Below are 25,250 nucleotides of genomic sequence, written 5' to 3'. Positions count from 1 at the left end.
TTTTATGGCTGTTAGAATTTGCCTTATGTATTGAGGTGCTCCTATGTTGGGTGCATAAATATTTACAATTGTTATATATTCTTCTTGGATTGATTCCTTGATCATTATGTAGTGTCCTTTTTGTCTCTTGTAATACTCTTTATTTTGAAGTCTGTTTTGCCTGATATGAGAATGGCTACTCCAGCTTTCTTTTGATTTCCTTTTGCATGGAACATCTTTATGCATCCCCTCACTTTCAGTCTGTATGTGTCCCTAGGTCTGAAGTGGGTCTCCTGTAGACAGCATATGTACAGGTCTTGTTTTTGTATCCATTCAGCCAGTCTGTGTCTTTTGGTTGGAGTATTTAATCCATTTACATTTAAGGTAATTATCAATATGTAGGTTCCTATTACCATTTTCTTAACTGTTTTGGGTTTGTTTTGTAGGTCTTTTCCTTCTCTTGTGTTTCCTTCCTTTAGCATTTGTTGTAAAGCTGGTTTGGTGTTGCTGAATTCTCTTAATTTTTGCTTATCTATAAAGGTTTTAATTTCTCCATTGAATGTGAATGACATCCTTGCTGGGTAGAGTAATCTTGGTTGTAGGTTTTTTCCTTTTATCACTTTAAATATGTCCTGCCACTCCCTTCTGGCTTGCAGAGTTTCTGCTGAAAAATCAGCTGTTAACCTTATGTTATTTGTTGCTTTTCCCTTGCTGCTTTTAATATTTTTTCTTTGTATTTAATTTTTGATAGTTTGATTAATATGTGTCTCGGCATGTTTCTCTTTGGGTTTATCCTGTATGGTACTCTCTGTGCTTCCTGGACTTGACTGACTGTTTCCTTTCCCATGTTAGGGAAGTTTTCGACTCTAATCTCTTCAAATATTTTCTCAGACCCTTTCTTTTTCTCTTCTTCTTCTGGGACCCCTATAATTCGAATGTTGGTGTGTTTAACGTCCCAGAGGGTCTGAGGCCGTCCTCAGTTCTCTTCATTCTTTTTTCTTTATTCTGCTCCCTGCCAGTTATTTCCACCATTTTATCTTCCAGCTCACTTATCTGTTCTTCTACCTCAGTTATTCTGTTATTGATTCCTTCTAGAGTATTTTTAATTTCAGTAATTATGTTGTTCATCACTGTTTGTTTGCTCTTTACTTCTTCTAGAGCCTTGCTAAATGTTTCTTGTATTTTCTCCATTCTGTTTCTGAGATTTTGGATCATCTTTACTATCATTACTCTGAATTGTTTTTCAGGTAGGTTGCCTATTTCGTCTTCATTTATTTGCTCTTGTAGGTTTTTACCTTGCTCCTTCGTCTGTAACATATTTTTTTGTTGTGTCTTTTTTTTTTTTTTTTTTTGATGGATGGTGCTGTGTTCCTGTCTTACTGGTTGTTTGGCCTGAGACGTCCAGCAGTGGATTTTGCAGGCAGTTGGATAGAGCTGGATCTTGGTGCTGAGAGGAGGACCTCTGGGCGGTCTCACTCCGATTGATATTCCCTGGGGTTTGAGATTCTCTGTTAGTCCAGCAGTTTGGACTTGGCGCTCCCGCTGCAGGAGCTCGGGCCCGACCTCTGGACTGGGAACCAAGATCCCACAAGCATGTGGCAGGCGAAGTAATGGTCCCCCAAAGACACGGACATACAGATCCCTGGAACCACCTGGCTGGTGCGTGGTGATGGGGACCCAGAGCTGCCGGAGGGGCAGAGTGGCGGACTGGTGTCCTCAGGGTCAGAGCCGGACCATCTGTGCTGCCCGCACCGCCCAGCGCTCCAGGGACTCCGCCTGGGCTTGACAGGCATCTGCACCCCGGATTCACGTCCGAGGTCGCGGATTTACATCAGTGACCCCAGTTTTACGTCTGAGGCCCCAGTTTTACGTCCCGCATGTTTTTTTATGTTACTAGAATAGAGATCTTAGTTTAGCTGACTCTAGAAGGGCTATGACTATCTAGCATTAAAAAGGAACAAATAAAACTATTCATCGTTCGAGTGACGCAGTTGTGGGACTCCAGGATCCCAGGAGTCTCCTAGTGTTTTGAACGTGAGAGTGTAGGCTAAATGGCGTTTTGGTGCTCAGAATGTGTCTGACCCTCAAAGTGCACTTCACCAGCCAAGGCAAAGATCACTTACCTTTGTTGTTTTTGTTTTTTTTTTTTAACATGTTCTACCCCCCAACCTCCTTAACTAGTAAAAAGAATATAGAACTATAGCATGAGCAAAGGATACTGGGGCACCCATTTACTGAAAGATTATTTGGACTTATGGAATTTGTGTCTTTGTTGTTTTTCTTCTTCTTCTTCTTTTAAATAAGTAAGGGCGAGAGTCTGTGTATGGTATGGTTGGCAGAGCACCAGTCTACATGTGAGAAGACCTAGTCCTCCCTCTGGTATGGTTACCTTGCTGTTTTACCTTGGAAAAACAACTTAACCTCTCTGACCCTCCATTTTCTCATTTCTTAAGAGAAGGAGGGTGGGCCAAATGTGTCTCAGAGATTCCTTTTCACAGTAGAATTGGAATATATGAGAAGGATTCAGGGATGATCACCTAGACTGTTGGTCTGCACCTGAGGGTGTGGGGAGATAGCAGAGGTGGAGAATATGCAGCCCTGGGGTTAGTAATTATGGGGAAATTGAGTTGAAGGGGTCAGCATTATGCCCGCTAACAACTTTTCTTCTACCCGTTAGTCTATAAATAGATGTACAAAGTCTCTAATGAGGCTCCCTGGGAGTGGAGAAATCACAATAAATTTCCTCGCCCCGGGTCCAGGGTTTGGTGGTGCAGTGTGATCACAGAGCCCTGCCTGAAAGAAAAAGGCCAGCTCTTCCAGAGTTTCTCCTAACCTGTCTTGTTATGAATTTCCAGAGGAACCTTTGAGTTGCAGCAAACTCTGGATGTGTATGTTCCAAAAGGCCGTCTTCTGCACAACCAGGGTAGGTACGGACATGGCGCCTGGGGCTCCCAGGCCCCCGGCAGGAGCCAGCGCAGCATGGGACCTCAGCAGGCTCAGCCACCACTTCATTCCTCAGGTCGGCCTGGGGATTTGTTTTTGTCCTTCCAGATTTGTTTTTAACCTTTAAAACAACAGCCACAACAACAATAACGACTCTGGACATTCCCTTATGGTCGGCCTGGTAAATTAATCTGCCTTACAGATACGAAGCTCCATGGACCAGCCTTGACACTGTCTCTTCTCTTCCCTGACGCAGAGCCATCACACTGGAGAACCAGCTGGTGATCCTGGCAGCGACGGCCAGCGACGCAGGGGCTTACTACGTGCAGGCCGTCAACGAGAGGAACGGGGAAAACAAGACCAGTCCGTTCATTCACCTGAGCATAGCAGGTGAGTGCCAAAATCCCACACGATCATTGTGAAAGCAGTAAATGCTGGATTTAATTAATAACCACCATCTCATGGGGCATTTTGCAATCAATCTTACCTCTCTGGGTCAGTGGTTATGGTTCAGTATTGATCCAATGTCTATAATTGCTTTCTTTGAACTGATAGGCAGAAAATGTGAATCTGACCGGTAATTCTAAATACAGGATCTTATTTGTTTGGGGGAATTTAAAATAACATTTTTGCTTTTGTGCTATGTTAATGTGTATGGTTTTTAACAACAACGAAACATCTTTTGGCTTATAAGGAGTTGTATCCATGAAACTTGAGACTAGATTAGGCCACAGGTTATGTTCTTTTACTTTAATTTAAAAAAAAAATCTTTGAGAAAATATATATACTAAGTTGTGTTAAAATTAGGAGTATATTTTAAGAATAACTCAAAGCCCGGATCATGAAGAAAATACACACACATCACAGTTAAATGTTCAGCTAATTTAAGGATGTTTTGGTTTGAGGCAACTTAGTTTAAATATTTGGCCTTTGAAAGAAGGCTCCAGAAATTCTACTAGGAACAGAGTTGATTGCCGGAGAAGGGGGAAATGACCGGAAGCAAGAACTCGGAGCTAAAAGAGAGCAAAAGGTGCATCTCAGAGATGCCACCAAATGTCTGCAGCATGAAGCTTCATGGGATGAAATGCAGTGATTATGCTGTTGAGAAAATACAGTTGGGAAGTGGTCATGGTAGATTTCAAAATATTATGATCATGTCATACAAGAGTGAGTTAAGTGGATTTGTCTGTGTAGTGGTAGATTTCATGTTTTTAAAAACCACCTTGAAAGAATGGCTTTCCCCTTCGGGTAGTTTGAAAAGTTTTGTTTCATGCGCAGGATAGACCATAGTGTTTGCTTCTCCTGGTGCTTGAGGGGTACAGTTGCTTTAGGCCTAACAGAGTTTACTGGGTGAACAGCACCACGGTCAGGAGACGGTGGGCATTAACTGAGTGCGCTCCCACATGCCCCGCACCTGCCCGCAAGTGCTCCTAGGTGGCCACCACCCTGCCACCGGCTCCTAATTTCTAGGAACTGAGTCCTCAGCTCCAGACCACAGGCGGTGCAGATCTGGCCATCCGCGGGGCCTTTGCGGTGCTTTGGAGAGTTGTGTCCATTGATTAGGTGTAGGGCTCACAAAGTCCAGTGCATGTTGTACTGCTATTTAAAGGACCCTATGAATCAAGAATCATAGTAGAAAAATAATGTGATTTATGGAGATTTTTCAGTATTAATACTAAAAGATGGAAATTTTGTTATTAAATATATTGTGATAATTTTAATGACTTCCAACTTTTATAATTAGAGCCGTTTATTCTGTTTAGCAAATCTGATTCAGCACTCAATTGTAATATACATACCAGAATAATAATAGGTCAAATTGGTGGAATTCTGAGTCAGAAACAAAAAAATTGACTTAGTCTATTAGAAGAGGGGGAAGAAAATTCCACAAATATTCTGGTCAACTTGATGCTAACATCACGAAGGTATACAATAGTCCGCACCTAGTAGTTCCCTACATGCCTACTCTACAAAGCCAGTAGAAAATAAAATGAGTTCAGTGAATTTGTAAGTTGCCGTACTAATGCCATACCATGCGTTAGATAATTGGAATATGTAAATTTTTAAATAATTTCAGTGTCTACTCTAACCAAGGAGCATATTGGAAGCAGCTCATAAATATTGTAATTAACTGCTTTGTATTTCGTTCCCTTGTGTAGTTTTATCTTTTCATTGGCACTGGGTAAAATGTGTAGAAGGTGAGATATAAAGAAGTTGATGGTATGGACGGACTTATTTTAAATCTTAGGAGAAAACCTGCATTCTGTCCCCGTCTGTGTTCTTTGCTTTTTATGGGGACCGGGTAAAATGTGACAAGTAAGGAGGTTGAGGAAACGGCCTTGTTTTAGTTCTTGGGTGAACCGCACTGTTGATGTGTTAGATTTACCTAAAATTTAAAGGGCACCCAATCATGCTTTTTCTCACTAAAATTCTATTTTGAAAACCTCTAAAGATCAGAAGTCTTGATAAATCTGCAGAAAACCCCAGAATTGATTGTCTATTTATTTATTTATTTAATAGTCTCTTTTTTTAAAATTTTATTTATTTATTTTTGGCTGCGTTGGGTCTTCGTTGCTGCGCGCGGGCTTTCTCTAGTTGCGGCGAGCGGGGGCTGCTCTTTGTTGCGGTGCGCAGGCTTCTCATTGCGGTGGCTTCTCTTGTTGCGGGGCACGGGCTCTAGGCGCGCAAGCTCAGTAGTTGTGGCGCACGGGCTTAGTTGCTCTGCAACATGTGGGACCTTCCCGGATCAGGGATCGAACCCTGGCAGGCGGATTCTTAACCACTGCGCCACCAGGGAAGTCCCTGTTTATTTATTTTTATTTTTATTTACTTACGTTTTAATCTTTCAGGCCACGCTACTCAGTTTGTGGGATGTTAGTTCCTCCCCCAGGGATTGAACCCTTGCACCCTGTAGTGGAAGCTTGGAGTCCTAACCACCGGACTGCTAGGGAATTCCCCAGAATTGGTTGTTTAAATTTGCTCCTTTCTGGACTGCAACGAACGCTGTAAGCGGGGGAAACTGCAGTTCAGGACTTCCCTGCCAGCACCGTGTGAGGCTGTGAAATACGGAGGGTGCACAGCCCCACCAGATTTATTATGGAATTAGATACTCTCAAGACCTATTCATGCAGGTAGTAAGATGCAGTGTGTTCTGCAGGCTTAGACATCTTTTTTTTTTTTTTTTCTAATGTAGGCTTTGTAAAAACACCAAACAAGATTGATGAAGAATTTAAAAAACTTGCCAGCCAGCAATTCTGAAGAATCTAAAGATATTACAGCCAATTATCATTTAACGATGATAAATTTTCCCTTGGCATCAAGAGAATAAAGTAGGGAACATTTCTGTAGTGAATACGATCAAGGTGGTAGGGTACTGGAAATTAAATTCCTGGTGGATTGCACTGTAATTAATTTACAAGTGGAAAGTGCTACGCGGCCCACCTCTTGTTTGCAGTCGTCATAATAAACCGTTCCTCCTGCAGGGACAGCCTAGTGTCGAGGTGGAGTAGCACTCAGGGCCAGCCTTGCCTCGAAACATCAAAACGCGTGATGCGCTGTCCCCCAGCTAACAGGAGGAGATGACATATTTTCCCAAACAACTGTGTACTTGAGAGTTCAAAACCTCACCACCTTTTCAGTTGCTGAATATTCTGGCTGCACTTGAAGCTTGCAGGAAGCAAAAGATTAAGGTGGCTGAGATAAAATAAATAAAATTTTTAAAAAGCATGACAGTTAGAAGTGAAATGCAGCCCCGTCATGGTACCGCCTGCTGTTTTGTGCGTTATTGTCCCTTAACTCCCCCCACCCCCCGCCCTTTTCTGTGGTTAAGAGGGTAAGTTACAGCGTGTTCTGCACAGGTATTTCCTGTTGGGAAGGAGAGGACTTCTCTGAACTCTCCATTCTCCTGCTCCCGGTGAAAGCTTGCCACCATCTCAGGGGTGGACTCACTTTGAAGTTTTAATGTGACGTGAAGCCAGCAGATGTTAAGGCCATAGGTGGGACGGCTGAAGCGCCCCGCATGAATTTTTCATCGCTGGCTCCCGTGGCTCAGCTGCACACCAGAAAAAGAACGGGCTGAATCGCCTGCGAGTACACATTTCCACTCCGAGGTCAGGCTCAGGCAAGCTTTATACACCTGTCAACCTGTTTGGGGTTTTCACTTTGAAGATTTTACATTGAGTTAAGTTGTGTGGATCAGGTCTTCCGAACTGGATTACTATGTAAATGAGAGTTTCTTGTTGAAGATGAGAACAGTTCTGTACAGTGATTAACTAATTATTGTTTAAATGCCATTGTACATACCTTAGACACATCATCAGCTCTGACCCAGTCTTCAGAATGTCCAGGGTAATGAGATTCTCTGCTGGAGATGAAGCTTCAATTAGAAAAGAAATGACTGCCTCTCTCCTTCCTGAGTTTTTCGCCTCTCTCATTTTAATGTCTGCTCCTCAGACAACATTTGCGGATGGGGTACCATTTCAACTGATCCCCCTTCAGGCTGGCAGACCCTTGCTTTTAATTCTGATGACCACTTAACAACATTCTTTTGTCCTCTATAATTCTAATTTAACCGCAGACCTCACGTATGGTTAGTAGTTGAAAGTGAATTCCTGAGAATAATGTCTAGGAACAGTCGTCCAAGAGTACTGCCCTGTAAAACGTGGCTTTTGTGTGCCCGGATAAAATTCTGTCTTATTTTCTTCATGCTTCTAACATTATAGGGAGAGAAGGGCCAGGCGTAAGCCTTTCAGTTGTTCTTTGACCTGAATTGGATGGCCAAAGCCATCGGAGCGGTTTGAAATGTTATTAAAGAGCAGCCCTGAGGCCGTGTCTATGTTATAAATGACCGATTTCAGATGCAGCTATGGCTTTATAGGGTAAGTGGTACTTTACTGCCAGAATTTTCAGAAACATAAACAGGAAGTGTACTTTACAGTAGAATGACGAGTTTAATCGTTTAGCATGTATTGACCTGCTAAGCAGGATATGTAATGAAGCATAGGACATGCTCTGCCCAGACCTCCCGGAGCTGGTTATGGAAGGAGCTAAGTCTAGGCTGTGGTCTCTGAAGCCTTTTTATAGGCGCACCATCAGTAAGGAAGCCTTGACATTCACCCCTGGTATATGCATACTGGGCTGTTAATAGAGTGTGAGTGTTTCGCTGTCCTACAAAAGGTGAAATACTGAAAGGTGAAATAAACGGTATCTTGCTAATCATGAAAGTTTCATTCCATCTTTAGTTCATGTCTCACAGCACAATATACAGTTTGTGAATGAAAGTCCATACTTTACTTGGTCTCCCTGATAGTTTGTTCTCTGGACAAGTTCTTCCAACATCTGATGACAGAGGACCGTTTGTCCCGGAACGTGGCTGGTGAAGGGCACAGGTGTCAGCGTTGCCATTTGTGTCTGTGTCGCTCATTTGTGCCAGACTTGTGAGTAACTCGCAGCTGTGGTTTCTTCCCAGGTGTACTTGTGTATCCAGTTATCTACCCTGTGAGAGTTAGTTTAGTTAAAACTAAGTACACAAATATGTAAATCCACCTACCAGGCAAAGGTAAAACCACAACCCGTTGCAAAGTTCTGAAAGCAAACAGATGTAGGAGGGCATCCTGTGCACCTTGAAAGCGAGAATTTTTAGATGTCCCTTGGGGCAGCTTGCATGCAAAGTGTGACGGAGCCATCCCACTGATAGACCCCATCTGCACAACGGCATTAGGGATTTGTTTTCTCCTTCTGGTCTCAGTTCAAAGACACAAATGAAAATGCCAGTCCTAATCGTTTGTTTCCGAACCCAATGTATGTATAAATGGTGGGGAATGAGGTTTAGAAGAAGAGTACAGCTGGGGACTCTCAACCAGACTTGAGAAAAAAAGGACAAAGTGATTAAAAAATAATGAGGCCCTAATTCTCTTCCCACCTCCCCAAGACAGAACTGGGTTATTTTTGTTATCTACTCCTGTTCTTTCCATGGAATTCCCATCTCTCCTCATCCCAATCTGTCTTTCTTTTCCCCTCTGTGACTTATTTCAGCCTGATTTCACCCTTGGTAAATCTTAGGGCATCGGGTTAAACCATGAATTCTAATTTGCCCTCAACTTTTGAACACGTTTGAGATGCCCAACGTCCTCACTCCCCCAAAGCAACACTCTTCAGATCGGGCTATGAGTACCTCTCGGTGCACACAGGTCTCCAAGAGGGTGCGCAGGCATGTGTCATTCTCAGGACATTTGTTTCCAGGTGCTTTTTTCTTATACACTTTCTAGAAATCAGGTCTTCCTGGGAATTCCCTGGCGGTCCAGCGGTTAGGACTTGACGCTCTCACTGCCGAGGTCCAGGTCCAGTCCCTGGTTGGGGAACTAAGATCCTGAAAGCTGCAGCGAGGCCAAAAATAATAATAATAAATTTAAAATTAAAAAAATTTAAAAAATTAAAATCAGATCATCCTGAGGCTGCCTGTGTGTCAGGGGCCCTTCTCTTGTGGGCACGTGTCACATCCATCCCGAATCTTTACTACAGGCGTTATTATCTGAGGCTCCAAACTTCCAGGTGCCAAACAAAGGGATAATTCTAAATATCAGTGTCAGAACTGGGAAAGTGTAGTGCTCTAGTAACTGGGAAATAAATCATTTTATAAATCGGGAGTTTTCAATTCCCTGCTATCTACAAAATGAGCCAACACCCAAATGCACTGTCAGCTGACATTTTATTACAAATAATTTCTGGTGATTGATTGCTAAGTGATAGAAAGTCCCCTTGCTCTTAGGAGAAGAAAACGTTTCCAGCCCCCCTGCAGTTTGGAGCCACTGACTAACTCCACTCAATGTGGAGTAGAAGGGAGTGTGTCACTTCCAGGTCATGTGTTTCAGAGCCAGCAAGTCACCTTCATGCTCTGCCTTCCCCCTGGGGCCCACAGTGGCCGGGCCGCACATGGAGATGGTAGAGCCGCCAGGTAGAAGCTGCCCAGAGGCTGAATTAGTGCATGGAAAGAACAGCCCTGGAGAATCACCCCGGCTGAATGGGACTCGATATAAGTGGGAAATAAAACTTGTGCTAAGCACTGAGATTTCAGGGTTTATTTGTTATTGGAACAAAAAGTAGTCTATCCTAACTAATAAATTACCCTGTGACTTTTGGTGTACTCAGAGGTGTTTAAACAATTGAGAGATATTTCTATAACAAAGTTCCCTCCATTCTCATCTACTTTTTTCTATGAGCAAAATTTCCCAGCAGTTATTTCTACAAAAAAGAAAAGTACGATTAGAATTAGGGTGAACTTTGCATCTGTCTCATGGAGAGATGCATTTCCAGTGATTTTTTTTTTTCTTTTATATATAATGTTCATCAAAATTTGTTATACATGTATTTATCTTTTACAGACTGCAAATACTAATTGTAGCAGTAACTCAATCCAAGAGGGTTTGTTTGTTTTTTTTTTAACCCCAGAGTCGTATGGTTGCTGGGAATTTTTTAATTTATGTACATATTTTGTTCAGAGGCTATGATAGGGTGATCAATAAAATACTTCAAATCATTAAATAGAGTAGATTAAGATAAAATTCTGTGGGAGGAGTAGAATGGAAATGCCAGTTCAGGGAGAAAAATAGAAATGATGTAAACTTTCTGATAGTAAAAATTAGTGCTTGTTCATGTATTGTTTAAATGGGTGATGCTGTGTATCAAATCCTTAGACCTACTCTATCAAATATTTTGTTTCCTTTGGATACATATAAAAGAGTGCTGCAATAGTTTATATTACTAAAATGCACTAGAATATTAAAATATTAAAATACACTGGAAATTATGTTCTTTGCAGTTCTTCAAATCTGTGTTGAAAACCTTTAGATGTCAACTTGAGCTGTGGAAGTGATAGTTTTAGGTGATGTCAGAGCAAAGCCGTTCTAGGCTATATCAGATTTGATGAGAATTTACAAATTAGCGGTTAAGTGATTCCCCAAGGGCATAGGTGGAGGAAGGCCACCGGTGCTCCTTGAGCTGGTGACAGACGTTCATGTGTACCTTCCTTCCATAGTAGCCCTGTGCCTTAATGACCAACCTGTCTCAAAGCTGAGGGCACCAAGGCCCTAAGCTAGGTTAGCGATGGAAATCACAAGAATAGTCAGTGGGGAGTCGAGAATTCAAGTCAAGGTCTCTTTGGCTCCTAACACCCCTCGTTTCTCCTGGGAGGAGGCTGGGCATGCCCTTGGTGCCAACATGTGTACCGATGCGGGCAGCCCAAGGAAAAGGCCCAACTCGGGGAAAGTAGCCGTCCTCCGAGTCAGCCCTCCTTTTGCCCTGGAGAGTCTCCATCAAGAGCTCTTGCACGCCTGACCTCAGAGGAGCTCGGCTGTGTTTTAAAAAGCGAGAGCTTCTGTTTTGATGCCAGAACGCAACTTTAATAATTTCTCCAAACCACCTCTCCTCCTGCCCCTTTGTTAACCATACCAATTTAAATGGTTATATTCCGATATTTAAACCCAGGACTCTTAATTGTGGCAGTTTTAGAACTGTTACCTAAACCCTAATGACTTTTACCCTTGGCTCTGGATCCAGTCTTCTGCCATACCCTGAATTTAGGTGACTGAGCATTTAAGATCATTTCACTGTAGGCTCATAATATGGAGGCATAACATTTCAAAACTTATATGGAGAGTGACTCAGCATTTTAACTTACTCATGCAGTATCTTCCTAGCTCTGATCACTTTGGATATTACATTCACTGAAGTACTTTGTCTGATTTCTCTGACACTATAATTGATATGGAAAGGTAAGAAATGTTTAGAGGGCACAGACAAAGGGGATAGAAAACCGAATTTTCCTTACAGTCATTTTATGAACTTTAACATCTATTCATTCTACATCTTGTTTGGGGAAACCTCAAGCAAAGTAACGGTTATTGGCCGAGATGAGACCGCAGAGCTAGTTGTTAGTTGTAAATACAATTTTTTCAGTCATTGAATACGAATGACGCACACTTGCCGGTACTCTTTCCTTTTATGAATGAGTTCAATATTCTGAATCTGTTAATTCAGAAACATCTGGTTGGCTTCTCTTCCTTAAGAGTTTTCGAGGTTTTCAAACTCCGGCGTGTAGATTATTTCTATTGCAGAATTGTTTTCAATTTTTAAAATCATGTTGAAAGTCCTTAATCTGGTTGCTGCTCTGTGTATGCAGCCTAACATTTGGGCACCTTCTGTTAACAGCTCAGATCTACCTTTACCACTTAGTCATAATGTTTTATTACCGATCACAATAAATGATGTTCTTTTGGCTCTTAATAGAAGGCAATTACAGCGGGTAGGTAAAATTGTAGATCTTTGCACAGTAGCTGAGAATATTAAATCAAGCCTTAAGAAAATTGGGTAAAGTATTGTTAAAGTGAAAGGCCACTTAGCTCCTGTGAAGACCATTACCAGATCCACAGTGCTGGATTCCCCACTTTTCCAAGAATACTTTGATTCTGAGATGTAGAGGGGTGGGATAGGGAGGGTGGGAAGGAGACGCAAGAGGGAAGAGATATGGTGATATATGTATATGTATAGCTGATTCACTTCGTTATACAGCAGAAACTGACACACCATTGTAAAGCAGTTATACTCCGATAAAGGTGTTAAAAAAAAGATGGAATTTATATCAGAAATAATAGAAGCCAGGAATTTATCTTAAGATGTAGACTCTTTCTGTGTTCCGATTAGTGAGTTCTTAGCAATGGTCTCTGCCTGTGAGTGTCTGTTATTTCAGGTAATTATTCTGCCTATACCCTCTTACCTTTTATGATCTTCAGAAATATCCTCCCTGGGCACAAAATCAGTTCCCACTCTCAGAGCCTAGTGTAGCTCTATGTGTGGCAAAGCAGGTCATCAGAGAGTGTAAGAAATGTGACTTCTGATTGTCAGTGTAACTTGCTGTTGGCCCAGGAATATCTGGCAAGTGTAGCTTCTTAAGGTGGATTCTGAGGACTATTATTTTGCATCGTTTTATAAAATCATAAAAACGTGAGCTGGGGATTTTCTGGTTCACCTCAGTTATAGACATGAACGACCCTCTGGCGAGTCTGAAGGCTGTACTGTGTGAGGGAACAAGATACAAGCAAAAACCCAGACGTACAAAAGCTCTAGTGAAAGACTTGAAAGAATGACTGTTTTTTCATTTTGGTCCCCAACTTGGACTTAAGAGTAGGAGTTAGAACTTGGAAAGAAATGGCAGTGGTGGCAACGCATTCAGCTGACCCCGTGGAGCGAGTGGGTTGTTTGTTGGTTTGCTTGCCTGTTTCACTGATAATGGAGTTTGTCGAGCAGCACCCTATCTGGTATTAAGTGTCCCACACTATGCTTCTCCCTCACTTTCCTTGAAAGACTGTTGCACACGCTAGTACACCTCCCTGTCGGTGTGTCACTCCACGGCTATATTAATTCAGACAGAGCTGAATCACGCGAAGATTTGCTCCCGTTTGGGAAGGTTCCAGCACAAATGTGCTCCAGAATTCAGCCTCTGCCTTTCCATTCCTTACGACTTTGGCAAGCACACTGATTAATCAGAGTGATTTATATATAAAAACCATACAAAGAGGTTGGCCTTTGGTTATTAGCTCATTTAAGAGAGTTTCAGGGGTTTCACATGTCTCTGGTCTACTCAGGAAGACCAAACCGAACAGAGAAAATGGCCTCAGAAAAAAATTATGCAAAAATATTACTATCATAAAGAAATATAAAATGAATAGGAAATATCTAGAGCCTTTCGTTTCTTTGTTCACTTGAGTTACAACATTTAAAAAAATTGCGACAGGAAGCATGTTCTTAATGAAAATCAAGGCAGCAGTTCTGCTTCCTTGAACTCTGTACTGGCATTGGGATTAGCTGGGTTGTATCCACCTCTGAAGTCTGCACCTGAAGGACTGGATATGAAACCGTTGTGCCTGCACTGGCTTCTGTGTTCATTGGTTGGTACCACTGCCATGTGGGCCTGGTGGTCATTAAGCATTTTGAATATCGCCCTACCCTGGAAGAACACTCAAGGATGCCTAGAAAAGTAGCCTTATCATCCTTATGGGAACAGCTTGCATACTTTGCTGTTCTGGGGTCACCCCTACACCATTTCTGTGGCCATCCTGTACATCTGAGGAAAAGCAGTCGGAAGAGCTACAGGGTCGTTTCCTTTGACTTCTAGGGTCTTCGTGTCTCATTTTTGTTCCAAAACGTATAACCGCCCCCATTTAAAAAAATTCAGATTTCCTTTCTGGTGTTTTGTTCAGAAACACTGAGCATCTCACACCTACTAGGCATTATGCTTGACACTGAGGAAGCTAAATGAATAAGACACAAGGTTCTTGCCTTTCCTGAGCTTGCTTTTTCTTGAGGAGAGGCAGATGCGTGAACAAATGACAAGAATACAGTGTGCTGAATGCCAGATGAAACGGACTTCGGTAGAAAATGTGGAAGCCCCGGCAAGGGAGCAGTTAATTTTGCTTCCGAGGTCGGAAGAGCATTGTCAGCAGAACTTGCACCTTCCCTTTCGCGTACGGAGAGGTGCGGCACCAGTGAGATAATGAAGGAGCGGCGCTTCGGGGTAGGACAGTGCTCAGTGCGGCTGAGGACCGTTGTAACTCCCGTCCTGTTGTCTGGCCCCCTGGGCTCCACTCTGAGCGTCGCCCAGCGAGTCGGCATCTCCCACAGCCTCGTCGCTCTCTGTGCACCGTCCTACCTCCACCAGAACGGAAGTTCCACGAGGCCAGGGAGTTTTGTCTGTTTTCCCACGCAGCTAGAAGAAGACATGCAGAGTAATAGGGACTCCTTAAAGACGCATTCAGTGAATGAATGAAGCAGTTAGGAGCCAAACGCATTGCTTTTTCTCCCATCTTCATTCTTGGCCCTGTGCGGTGGACCACTGTTTGTCCTCTCCTTTCCTTGACCTCTCCCCATCTTTGGCTTCTCAGGTACCTTCTCACTCACTGTGTTCTTGTTCTCCCTCCAGCTCCTTTTCTCTGGCTGTTTCCAGCTCTTTTCGGTTCTCCTTACCCCCACGTGTGAGGACTCTCCATTGTCGAGTCCTTGGGTGCGATGTTTTGTTTGTTTTTCTGCTGTTCACTTCTCCTTGGAGGACTCGTTGATTCTGTGACTTTAAGTATCACCTTTGGTCAAATGTTCTCTCCAGACATTTCTCAGTGTTCGGTCCTTGCCAAGTGGAAAGTTGGATGAATCATTTTAAGTCCACTATGACTCTAAAATCCTGATGATCTTCTAATTTTTTAACTTCTTTGCCTGATTTAGTAAAGATGCCCTAAAATGGAAGACCTGCCCCTGTGCGTCTCTTCAGTTATTGACTTCTTTCTGTTTAGTGACTTTGTTTGGTTCACTGGTCTCCGGCTTCCCTCTGTGTCTCTCTCTCCCTCATCCAAGAGATTGTGCAGCTCCCGGTGACAGGGGACAAAGCTTGCCCGTCTGACCCAGTGATCGGGACGTCGGGCCCTGAGAACAGAATCCGTGGTGTTGCTGGACATTTTCCCTCGGAAATTAAATCAGCCTGTGTCCTTGTACTCCCCACCCCAAGGCAGGTTCTTCACCTCAATTCCATGCAAAGTTATCTCGCTGCCTTTCTGTGTTCCCAGCTCTCCCCTATCCCAAAACATGTGCTAAGTCCCGGATTCTTCCAGAACGTTCATCCATCCATCATCCATTATTTCCTTCACTCAACATATACTTATTGAGTACTTGGTAAGTGCCAGCACTCTGCTGGGCATTGAGAATACACTGATGGTCAAGGCAGACTGGTTTCTGCCGTCAGAGCCTGCTTGGGTGGGAGAGGACACGCAAGCGCGTTTAACATGGGGAGGTTGGGGAATGGATGTTGTCCCACACATCCCGACTTTCTGCCACTTCCATTTCTAATCCTTCGCCTGCTATAAAAATAGGGTTGGTAAAGATAAAGTTAATATATGCAAAATGTGTGTTGAAACAACACTTAAAAAATAATAATAATTATATTTATTTATTTATTTTTGGCTGCGTTGGGTCTTTGTTGCTGCGCGCGGGCTTTCTCTAGTTGCGGCGAGCGGGGGTTGCTCTTCGTTGGGGTGCACGGGCTTCTCATTGTGGTGGCTTCTCTTGTTGCGGAGCATGGGCTCCAGTAGTTGCAGGACGTGGGCTCAGTAGTTGTGGCTCGCGGGCTCTAGAGCGCAGGCTCAGTAGTGGGGGCGCACGGGCTTACTTGCCCCGCGGCATGTGGGATCTTCCCGGACCAGGGCTCGAACCCGTGTCCCCTGCATTAGCAGGCGGATTCTTAGCCACTGCACCACTAGGGAAGCCCAATAACTTTTATTTTCTCAAAGTTCTGGAGGCTGGAAGTCCAAGAGCGTGTGAGCGGGATACATACCTGAGGTTCAGCTACCGAAGGTCTGCGGCTGTGCAGCAGTTCGTAGGGGGCGAACTTCCTTCAGCAGATGTAACTGGTCGGTCATTCCTTTGGGGCCGCTGCACTGCACATCTCCAGGGTCTATGATAATCTGCAGTGATGGTGCCCGAAAGACATGGTCAACGCAAGGCCCGCGTGGTGTACGCGGCAAATGCTAATGACCGTTCCGCAGTGATTTATAGAATATCTCTTATGCACCAAGCCTTGTGCTAGGCAATGGACGGTTAGGGAAGCCAAGGCTGAGAGGGTCATCTCATTAAATAAATGATTAAAACAAGCATGTGAGCCGTGATAGAGAGAAGCACAGGTCGCTATGGAAACCCCAGGGTGGGGCACCCAGCCACGTCTGGGGGAGCTGGGAAGGTTTCTCCTGAGGGTCTGATGCTGAACTGAGACCTACACGTTGAATAAGACTTAGATGGCTGAAGAGCTGGGGAGGAGGCCGCCCCGAGGGGGGACCAGCAGTGCCTGGAGTCAGCGGACGCTGCTCTGTTCACAGACTGAACATACCAACTTCCAAGACAAGAACAAGGCTCTGCCCTAGCAGAGGCCCAGATAGGGCTGTTCAGGAAACGTGAACAACCTTTTAGAAACCAGGAGATTCCACGTGAACGCTGAAGAGCTTGTGGCGCGGGACGCACATCCCCCTCAGGACAGCGGCGAGCTGAGGCTAATTAGCTGTTGCTCATGCCCTGTGTGCCTTTGCTCATCTGGCCAGCGTCCCCACCGTCCCGGACTGTGGCCCCAACAAGGACACCGGCCGGGCGCCATTTATTATAGCGTTGGCCCTTTTCTCTTTCTTATAGCAGAGAAACCTTTTGCTCTGCCCGGTCTCTACCGAAAAGAAGTGAACGAGAGGCAGACAGAGGAGTTGGAGGGCATCTCACAGCGCTCAGTGAAGTCGTTTTTGCTGCCCGGCTGCCTGGTCCCTGCGGGCATTAGTTTGGGCAAAGGCACGTCCCAGCTGCTCACCCCTAACAGATGGGGTCAGTCCGGATCCGGGACCTTCAGGTCAGGGTTCAGTTACTCCGGGGAGCCGCAGAGCTGGCTGCTTTGCCGGGAATCAGTTCCGACCCCCGAGCTCGCCCATGTGCTGGCTCCTAGACCGATCTGCCTGAGGAGGGTCAGCAGAAGAGGGGCAGACCCTTCACCTTCCTTTCTCAGTTGCGTTTCTCCCACCGTGCAGAGGGAAAGCGCCCCTCGCGCCAAGCGCTAATAACCTTTCTTCGGTGCATTGCTCTGGGCTATCCGGCCCCCCGCCTGCCAGACCAAGGACCGTCTCAGACATCGCGGTCAGTGCTGAGAAGGTGGATGACTCTTCAATAACTGGGTAAGAAACCCTCCTGCGGGTCAGGCGGCGCTTACAATTCGTAACTTGCCACAAAACGGAGGGGGGACCTAATCAAGCTGTCAGCCGGCAGACCGTGAGAAGTAGTGTTTGACGATAAATTCCTGTGTGGCCTTGGGCACAGCCGTAGGAATAATGTCAGAGAAGTGACTGACGTTGTTACGAAAAAGCTTCCAATCCCATCGTTCTCTCAGTGCATGCATTTATAAAATCAAAAAATAGAAATAAAACTGATGCTGAACCCTTTCTCATTTCAGCTGGAAGTCATATTCGTCCATGAATACATGAACTAATTAAAGAGAGAACAGTCTCGTTCATCTCACTGAGATGCATTTCCAGTAGAATTTCACTTTTTATATTCAGTATTTTTCAAAATTTGTAATGATGTATATTGGCTTGATTATTAAGTATTAATAATAACTAGAATGGATAACCAACTCAGAAATTTTTTTAACATTTCGAGTTTTAGGATCACAGGAATTTGAAAAAAATGAAACAGCTATCCTTTCTTATGTAGACACGTGTGGTACAGTGATAAAAGACTTTCAAACATAATACATATTACAGTGAAAAACAATTCTGCCATGGATTGAAGGATGTAAAATTTCTAGGTATTAAAAGGAGAGTTTTAGGGGCTTCCCTGGTGGCGCAGCGGTCGCGCGTCCACCTGCCGATGCAGGGGAACCGGGTTCGCGCCCCGGTCCGGGAGGATCCCGCGCGCCGCGGAGCGGCTGGGCCCGTGAGCCACGGCCGCTGAGCCTGCGCGTCCGGAGCCTGTGCTCCGCAGAGGGGGGGGCGCGGTCGCGCGTCCACCTGCCGATGCAGGGGAACCGGGTTCGCGCCCCGGTCCGGGAGGATCCCGCGCGCCGCGGAGCGGCTGGGCCCGTGAGCCACGGCCGCTGAGCCTGCGCGTCCGGAGCCTGTGCTCCGCGACGGGAGAGGCCACAACAGAGGGAGGCCCGCGTACTGCAAAAAAAAAAAAAAAAAAAAAAGGAGATTTTTTTAAATGAATGACGGCAGGTATCATTCCACAGTAGAATCTAGGTCTCTTTAGATTCATTGAAAATAGTGATCTGAAGTTTTGTTTAAAATACACTAGAGGGCTTCCCTGCTTGCGCAGTGGTTAAGAATCCCCCTGCCAATGCAGGGGACACGGGTTCGAGCCCTGGTCCGGGAAGATCCCACATGCCGCGGAGCAACTAAGCCCACGAGCCACAACTACTGAACCCGCACGCCTAGAGCCCCTGCTATGCAACAAGAGAAGCCACCGCAATAAGAAGCCCGCACACCGCAACGAAGAGTAGCCCCCGCTCGCTGCAATTAGAGAAAAGCCCGTGCACAGCAACCAAACGGCAGCCAAAAATAAATAAATAAATTTATAAAATACACTAGAAATTAAATTTACCTATTTAAGTGTAAACTTAAAATATGTGAAGGGGATATAGTTTTTCAAAATTCTTTTATGGTTGATATGGGCAAAAATATATAAAGCCCATGTTCGGTGAAAGTGGCAATGAGAGGTCTGTGCTTAGTTTGGAAATGAAAGTTGAAACAGGGAAGGAGGTGGCGGAGGGGTGGAGATGAGGACCCCTGGCTGCCCTACTAAGGGTGCCTGGACAGTGGGAAAATGGGAGATACACTGGCAGAGGACAAGTAGCATGAAACTCGGAAAAGTGCTGGGCCAATATACTTAACATAATCATGGGAAAAGTCACAACGTAGAATAAAAATATGTTAAGTATATTTTAAGTATATGGCTCTGGTTCTTAACCCTAGATGCCCATGAAAATCACCCAGGCTGCTGAGGACATTTTTTTAAGCCCCGGATGATGTTACGATATAGCCACGGCTGCAGATGATTGGGCCAGCCTTGAAGTGTGGTCCTTGGCCCAGTAGTCGTCACATCATCTTGGGAGCTTGTTAGAAATGCAGAATCTTCAGCTCCATCTCATTGCTACTTTATCAAACTCTGCATCTTAACAAGATACTTGGGTGATTCAGATGCACAGTACAGTTTGAGAAAACCAAGATTTCTAACAGGTTCCCAGTTGCTGCTGCTGGTTGAACAGCAGAGTTAGAGAGTAGCGCTCTTCAGAGGCTCTAGAGCAAAGCCGCTCAAAGCATGGTCTGGGAACCAGCAGCACCGGCATCACCTGGGCACCCGTTAGACGTTCAGAGCCTCAGAGTCCTAACGCTGACCTACCGACCGGAGTCTCTGGGAGTGGGGTCCGCGAGCCTGTGGTTCGGCCAGCTCTCCAGGTGATTCTGATACTCAATTGGCGAAGGACTGCTCTAGAGAGAATCCACATGGACCTCAGTAGCTGTGAGCCTGCAGTTAATTCGGGGAGCCGGCTGGGAGTTTGTGAAGACTGGAGGCGCAGCTTAATGAGAGACCTGCTGCTGTAACTGGGATCGCACGCTTCACCTGGTGGGATCACAAGCCCATGGGCACCTGTGCTGCCACGGGCCCTGAGTGTATGTATTACATATAACAAGCAGGGAAAGTCACCTAAACACTTTGAGGAAGGCCTCGGTTACACCACCAGACCAGCAACCCAGTGCAGCTGACGTGCTGGCCAAGGGTGAGCGACGCACCTCTGTCTTCCTCTCCCTGCGTCGTTGGAGTCGACTGCCTGACAGCCCTTAACCCTGGCTCAGACAGGGTGTCTGAGTCTACCTGGCAAAGAGAACGTGGTGTCACCACAGGTACAGCCAAGAAATTACTGCGGTGTTTGTGGAGGCCCAACTCAGAAGAGCGTAGGTCAGCAAGGGGAGGAGGGTGGCCAGCTCGCACACCTACGGGGTGAAGAGGCACTGAGCGCCTGCCTGAACCCCTCCTCAGTCACCGGGGACTTCGGAAGGCAGGGGTCCCACCAGGAGCAGCCTGTGGGACTTGACGGTGGAGGAACTTGTGCAGCTCGGTGCAGCCGGGCCGTCCCGGCTCTCGACTTCTGGGACGCTGGGCTTAGTGTGGGGCCCACGCGGCGCCAACCCAAGAGGGAGAACTGAACCACCTTCCTGCCCTTTCTGTTGACTTATATTTACTTCAGAATTCTGCCTGGCGTGGGCTCATCTTGCTTGGTGTCCTGGACCAAGGTGAATACTCTGGCTTCCAGTTGCCTTCTTTATGACTACAGATGGGATATGATTGATTAACGTTGTCTCTAGCTATTTTTTTAAAAGGGGGCTTTTATTGTGGAGAAGAAATTGTTAAAACGGTGCAAAATAGAACTTGGCTCTTTCTTCTCCGAATCAACTGAAACTAACCTGTTTTCAATTGGTGATATTCCTTCATTAGTTTTAAATCATTTTTCAGCACATCTGAGTTTTTTCTTCATAATGCTTTTGATGGAAATTAATTAGTTTCTTTTAGAACTGAAACAATATGATCACAGGCACTCAGACATTGTTATACCACAAAGGCCTTATTATAAAGCTGGCCCGCGGCCTGAGGACGCGAGTCCGTTTCACGGAGAGCGCACCTCGCCGTCAAGCTGTGCGGGCCTTCTGGCTGCTGAGCATCTGGCCTCAGTTTTTCCATCTGTAAAATGAGGAGCAGTTGGAACCAGGTGAGCTCTAAACTTTTGTTTTATGAGCCCAAGAAAACTAAGTGAACTTTAGTATAGAATAGATACGGGAGGAATATGTACAAAGGTTTATGTAAGTATTATGCCGATTAAACGTTTTCTCAGTTCAGTGTAGAGTACCAATCAAAATTCTGACTAGTACCGCCCTAGGGAAGGGGGAGCTCCTCAAACAGAGCGGGAGGAGCGGGGAGAGGAGGGGACCCGTCAGGGGTCAGGTCCTAGACCGCGGGAGCCTCGCACGCGCTGGCCTGGCTCTCGGGACACTGACGCTTGGCGCCTGCACCGTTGCTGCCCTTCCGCAGACATGCAGCTGCCTACGCTCTTTTGCAGCAGAACGCCGTGAACCCGCATTTCACCACACCAAGGAAAACTCCACCTCTTCAACTATAGTTTCAACAGTGAAGGATTTGGAGGGAATCACTTTTGCAAGACCACTTAATGCCGACAGCAGCTCCACAGCATGAGTCCCACACGTAGGACATCGCTGTCTGTCTAAAGCCTTAGAGGCAAAAGCCAAACCTCCTTACCTACCATGTTTCTGATTTGGTCTGATTAAACAAGAGCCTTAATTCGTGTAAAATATGCAATTGTGTGTTCAAAACCCATTAAGAGTAAAACCTCCTGAATGAATCCAATTATTACTCGACAAATAATTGTGCTTCTTTTCCCCCAAGAAAAGGGCTTTTAACATAATACTTTATTAGCCAGAATATGTGTTTCAGTAGAACATCTGCTGTCACACAAGATACAGAGAATGAATACCTGGGCTTAGCGGCCTGGCCCGGGGATGCAGGGCAGCTGCCAGTGCAGCTGCAGAGGCGGGAAGTCCGAGAGCCGGGGGATGGCAAGAGAGACGGCCCATCAAGTTCTCGTGGACGTGCCCAGCTGGGGACAGCGCGGCGGGGAGCTGGGGGGCAAAGCTGCTTCAGGCTGGAGGGTGCGCAAGAGTGAAAACGTCTTCCGAGACGGTAAGTTGTTGGCCAGACCCTTCAGAAGAATGGAGGGAAGCTAGAGCTCTGGAGCTGGTCAGATGGCCTGAAATTTGCTTGTGCGGAAAACAGGTCACAAACTTGCCCGACAGGAACCTAGTTCTTGACTCAGTGTCCCCTAGGCAACGGGCCTCCCTTCAGCACTCAGGTGCCATTCTCTCCATGCACAATTTGTTCTTTTTAAATTTTTTTACAAGCGCAGACTAGTCAGTTAAAAAGAAATTCCATTTGCAGTGAATATGTATTCAACACTGAACAGGCTGCTTGCTGTACGAGTCCCAAAATAATAAAAGTAGAATGACATATTTGAGTGAATAGGTAAAATTACTGGCTGTGTTTAGAAAGTGACCAGATCATCAGTATGAACAAACTGAAATTGTGGTTTCTGGAATAAGTTCAGTGGAAATGACATTCTATTTGACATGCTCCCCTATGTACAAGTTTACGGAAATCCAATTTAATAATTTTAGACCATATTCCCAATTACTTGAAGAAGGTTGCATTTGCATTTCTTGATAACACGTATGTATTTCTGTTTGAAGTAAATGAGAGTAACTTGCACGTAGCAGGAGGAAAGCAAGCCCCAGAAATTTTCTTAACGGTAGGTTTAGGTTGCTGATAAATGACGCTTTCTTATTTCCATGAGCTGAATAATAAAAGGGCTCCTGGGGGACACACACCCAGCCACAGGTGTGTGCGTGCCTGCACACACACAGAGGAAACGCAATATGCACTGGCACAGCCCTTAGGGTATGCAGTTAATATACTGTTTAAAGGGATCTCAATAAAGATTTCCTATAAATTATGTTTATTGCATAAAGTAAGTAGAGTATAAGGTGTGAATTCTAAATGTGCTCAGGGAATTCTGCCCTCTGATTTTAAAAAGAGAAGGACATTTGTTTAAGGAATTTGATTAGCTACTGATAGGTCATTTCGGAAAATTACATAACGTATTCATCTTGGATCGCGGCTGATGTTTTTCACGCGGACCGCTCTCCCCAAGCCCAGCTCCCTGCGTGCCTCACTCTCAACACACTCCTGACTCTTTGAGGGAAAGGAAGCCAGCTACCACTCTATAAATTCCTCCAAATCCGTGCATGTCGACTTGCTCTTAGCTTGCCTCCCTCCTGTTCAGAAGGGTCTGCCTGCTTCTGTTCAAGCCTGAAATTCCCCCGCTTCCCGGGGCCGTCTTCTGCAGAGGCTTGAGTCCCCCTGTTCTCTCCTTTCCCCCTCGGGGGCCTCTCATGTCTACTGCCGCTACCACGCCCCGATCAGCTCACCTGGATGGGACTCAGCAGAGGCTTTTGCTACTCTTCCTATGGAAAGAAGTTTAGAAAGCTGGGTACCTCCTTGCATACTTTTTTTTAAAGATATTAAAACTTTCATAAGTGTAAACAGTTTCGAGAAATATCTATTGTAAATACTGACTAAAAATAGCAGTTACATCATTCTTCTGAATGGATCCACTTGATTATATAAATACCGTAGTGATTTAATATTGGCATCTGTTTCAAAAGTATGTGAAAAATATTTTCTTTGCTATTTGGAGGTAGCGCCGGTACATTTTTGAACTCTGTTTCCCTGCCCCTCCCTGCCACCACACACACACACAGAATTTTATCCTAATGTAATATTCTTTTACGCTTCAAAAGTTTTCATGAGTACCCCGTCATACTTTACTGCAACGTAGATACATATAGCCGTGCATACATGTGCACGCGTGTGTACACACACGCACACAAACACGCATGCGCACATTCGTAAATCGCATTTGAAACTTGTTTCCAGTGACCGTAAACTTTGTTAAAAAAACTAATTCTGTATTGAGTTATTATTATGGTTGGACTATTGGATTATGACTATTATGATTGTTTAATTGGAAACACATCTCTTAATGACGTGGATTCAGGGGCATTTATGTTCCGGTGCCCTGATGAAACGAGCTCAAACTGTGTTTTCGTTTCGACACCAAAAGGGTTTTATCCAGTGTGGACGGTCCCTAGGATTCAGCGTGGTGAGAGGGATGCCGTTCTTGTCTAAAGCAGGAGGAGGAGGCTTGTGAAAAAGGGAAGGCGGGGCAGGGCGACGTCTCAGGAAGACAGTGCCATAGGGAAGAGTGTGCGTGGAAGTTGAGGGTCTGGAAATGCATTCCTTACGCTGCGTGCTCAGAGCAACCCTCCTTAGCTACCCCTTCCCCAGCGCACAGGCCCCCTCGGGTCTGCTGCAGGGGTCTCCTCTGCAGTCCCTGGCGGGCACCTGAGCCACCACGTCCCCCAGGGGACTTTCGGTAGCGGCGGTAGAGTCCTCCTGCTAAAGCGGGCCTCTCCCCTTCAGAGCTTCAAATCCTCGCCGCCTGGCCTCCTGTCGAGGACATCTCACACCTGTCCCAGCCTATGTTTAGAGTTTCCGTTTTCCGTCCCAGCCTTTGCCCCGCACCGCTCCCCCGCTGTCCCGGTCTGAACAAACCCCCCGGCCGGGGCTGCCCTCACTCCCCTTACTTCTGCCTGTCCGTCTGCAGGCTGGTTTTCTGAAGCCGCGTCGGGCCCCCGGGGCTTTGGGTGCCCCTGCCCTGGTGCCTGGCTCACGCTGTCGGTGCTTCCGCCTCAGCGCAGGGGTTTAGAGCCCCTTCCGGATAGCGCCCCCTCTGACCCTGTATCCTCAGGTCAGGCTCAGTGCCTGCTACAGAGCTGGGAAGGGAGCCCGGAGTTGCAGATGCTGAGAAATTAAACTTCTTGGATATTTGTAGGAAATTGGCTTATTAGTCTTTAGAAAGAGCATTTTTGAGGAAATTTTGTTTTGTTTAGTTTGATATTATATTCATTTATTGAGAGTAAATTTTTTTTTTTTTTTTGCGGTACGCGGGCCTCTCACCGCTGCGGCCTCTCCCGTCGCGGAGCACAGGCTCCGGACGCGCAGGCCCGGCGGCCACGGCTCACGGGCCCAGCCGCTCCGCGGCACGTGGGATCCTCCCGGACCGGGGCACGAACCCGCGTCCC

The 25,250-nt window shown here is 45.7% G+C and overlaps 1 protein-coding gene across 1 annotated transcript in view; it reads left to right on the top strand.

The window, feature by feature from the left end:
- The window catches only part of SDK1 (sidekick cell adhesion molecule 1), a 538,268-nt gene that overhangs the window by 186,532 nt on the left and 326,486 nt on the right, over window positions 1-25,250 (top strand). The window contains exon 4 of the mRNA XM_024119146.1: window positions 3,179-3,312. Coding sequence (XP_023974914.1) covers window positions 3,179-3,312 — 134 coding nt within the window. The remainder of the gene's footprint in view (window positions 1-3,178; window positions 3,313-25,250) is intronic.

This window comes from Physeter macrocephalus, chromosome 14 (genome assembly GCF_002837175.3).
Source record: "Physeter macrocephalus isolate SW-GA chromosome 14, ASM283717v5, whole genome shotgun sequence".
NCBI lineage: Eukaryota > Metazoa > Chordata > Mammalia > Artiodactyla > Physeteridae > Physeter > Physeter macrocephalus.
Note: the sequence above shows the minus strand (reverse complement) of the source record. Positions and strands in the feature narration are given on the sequence as shown.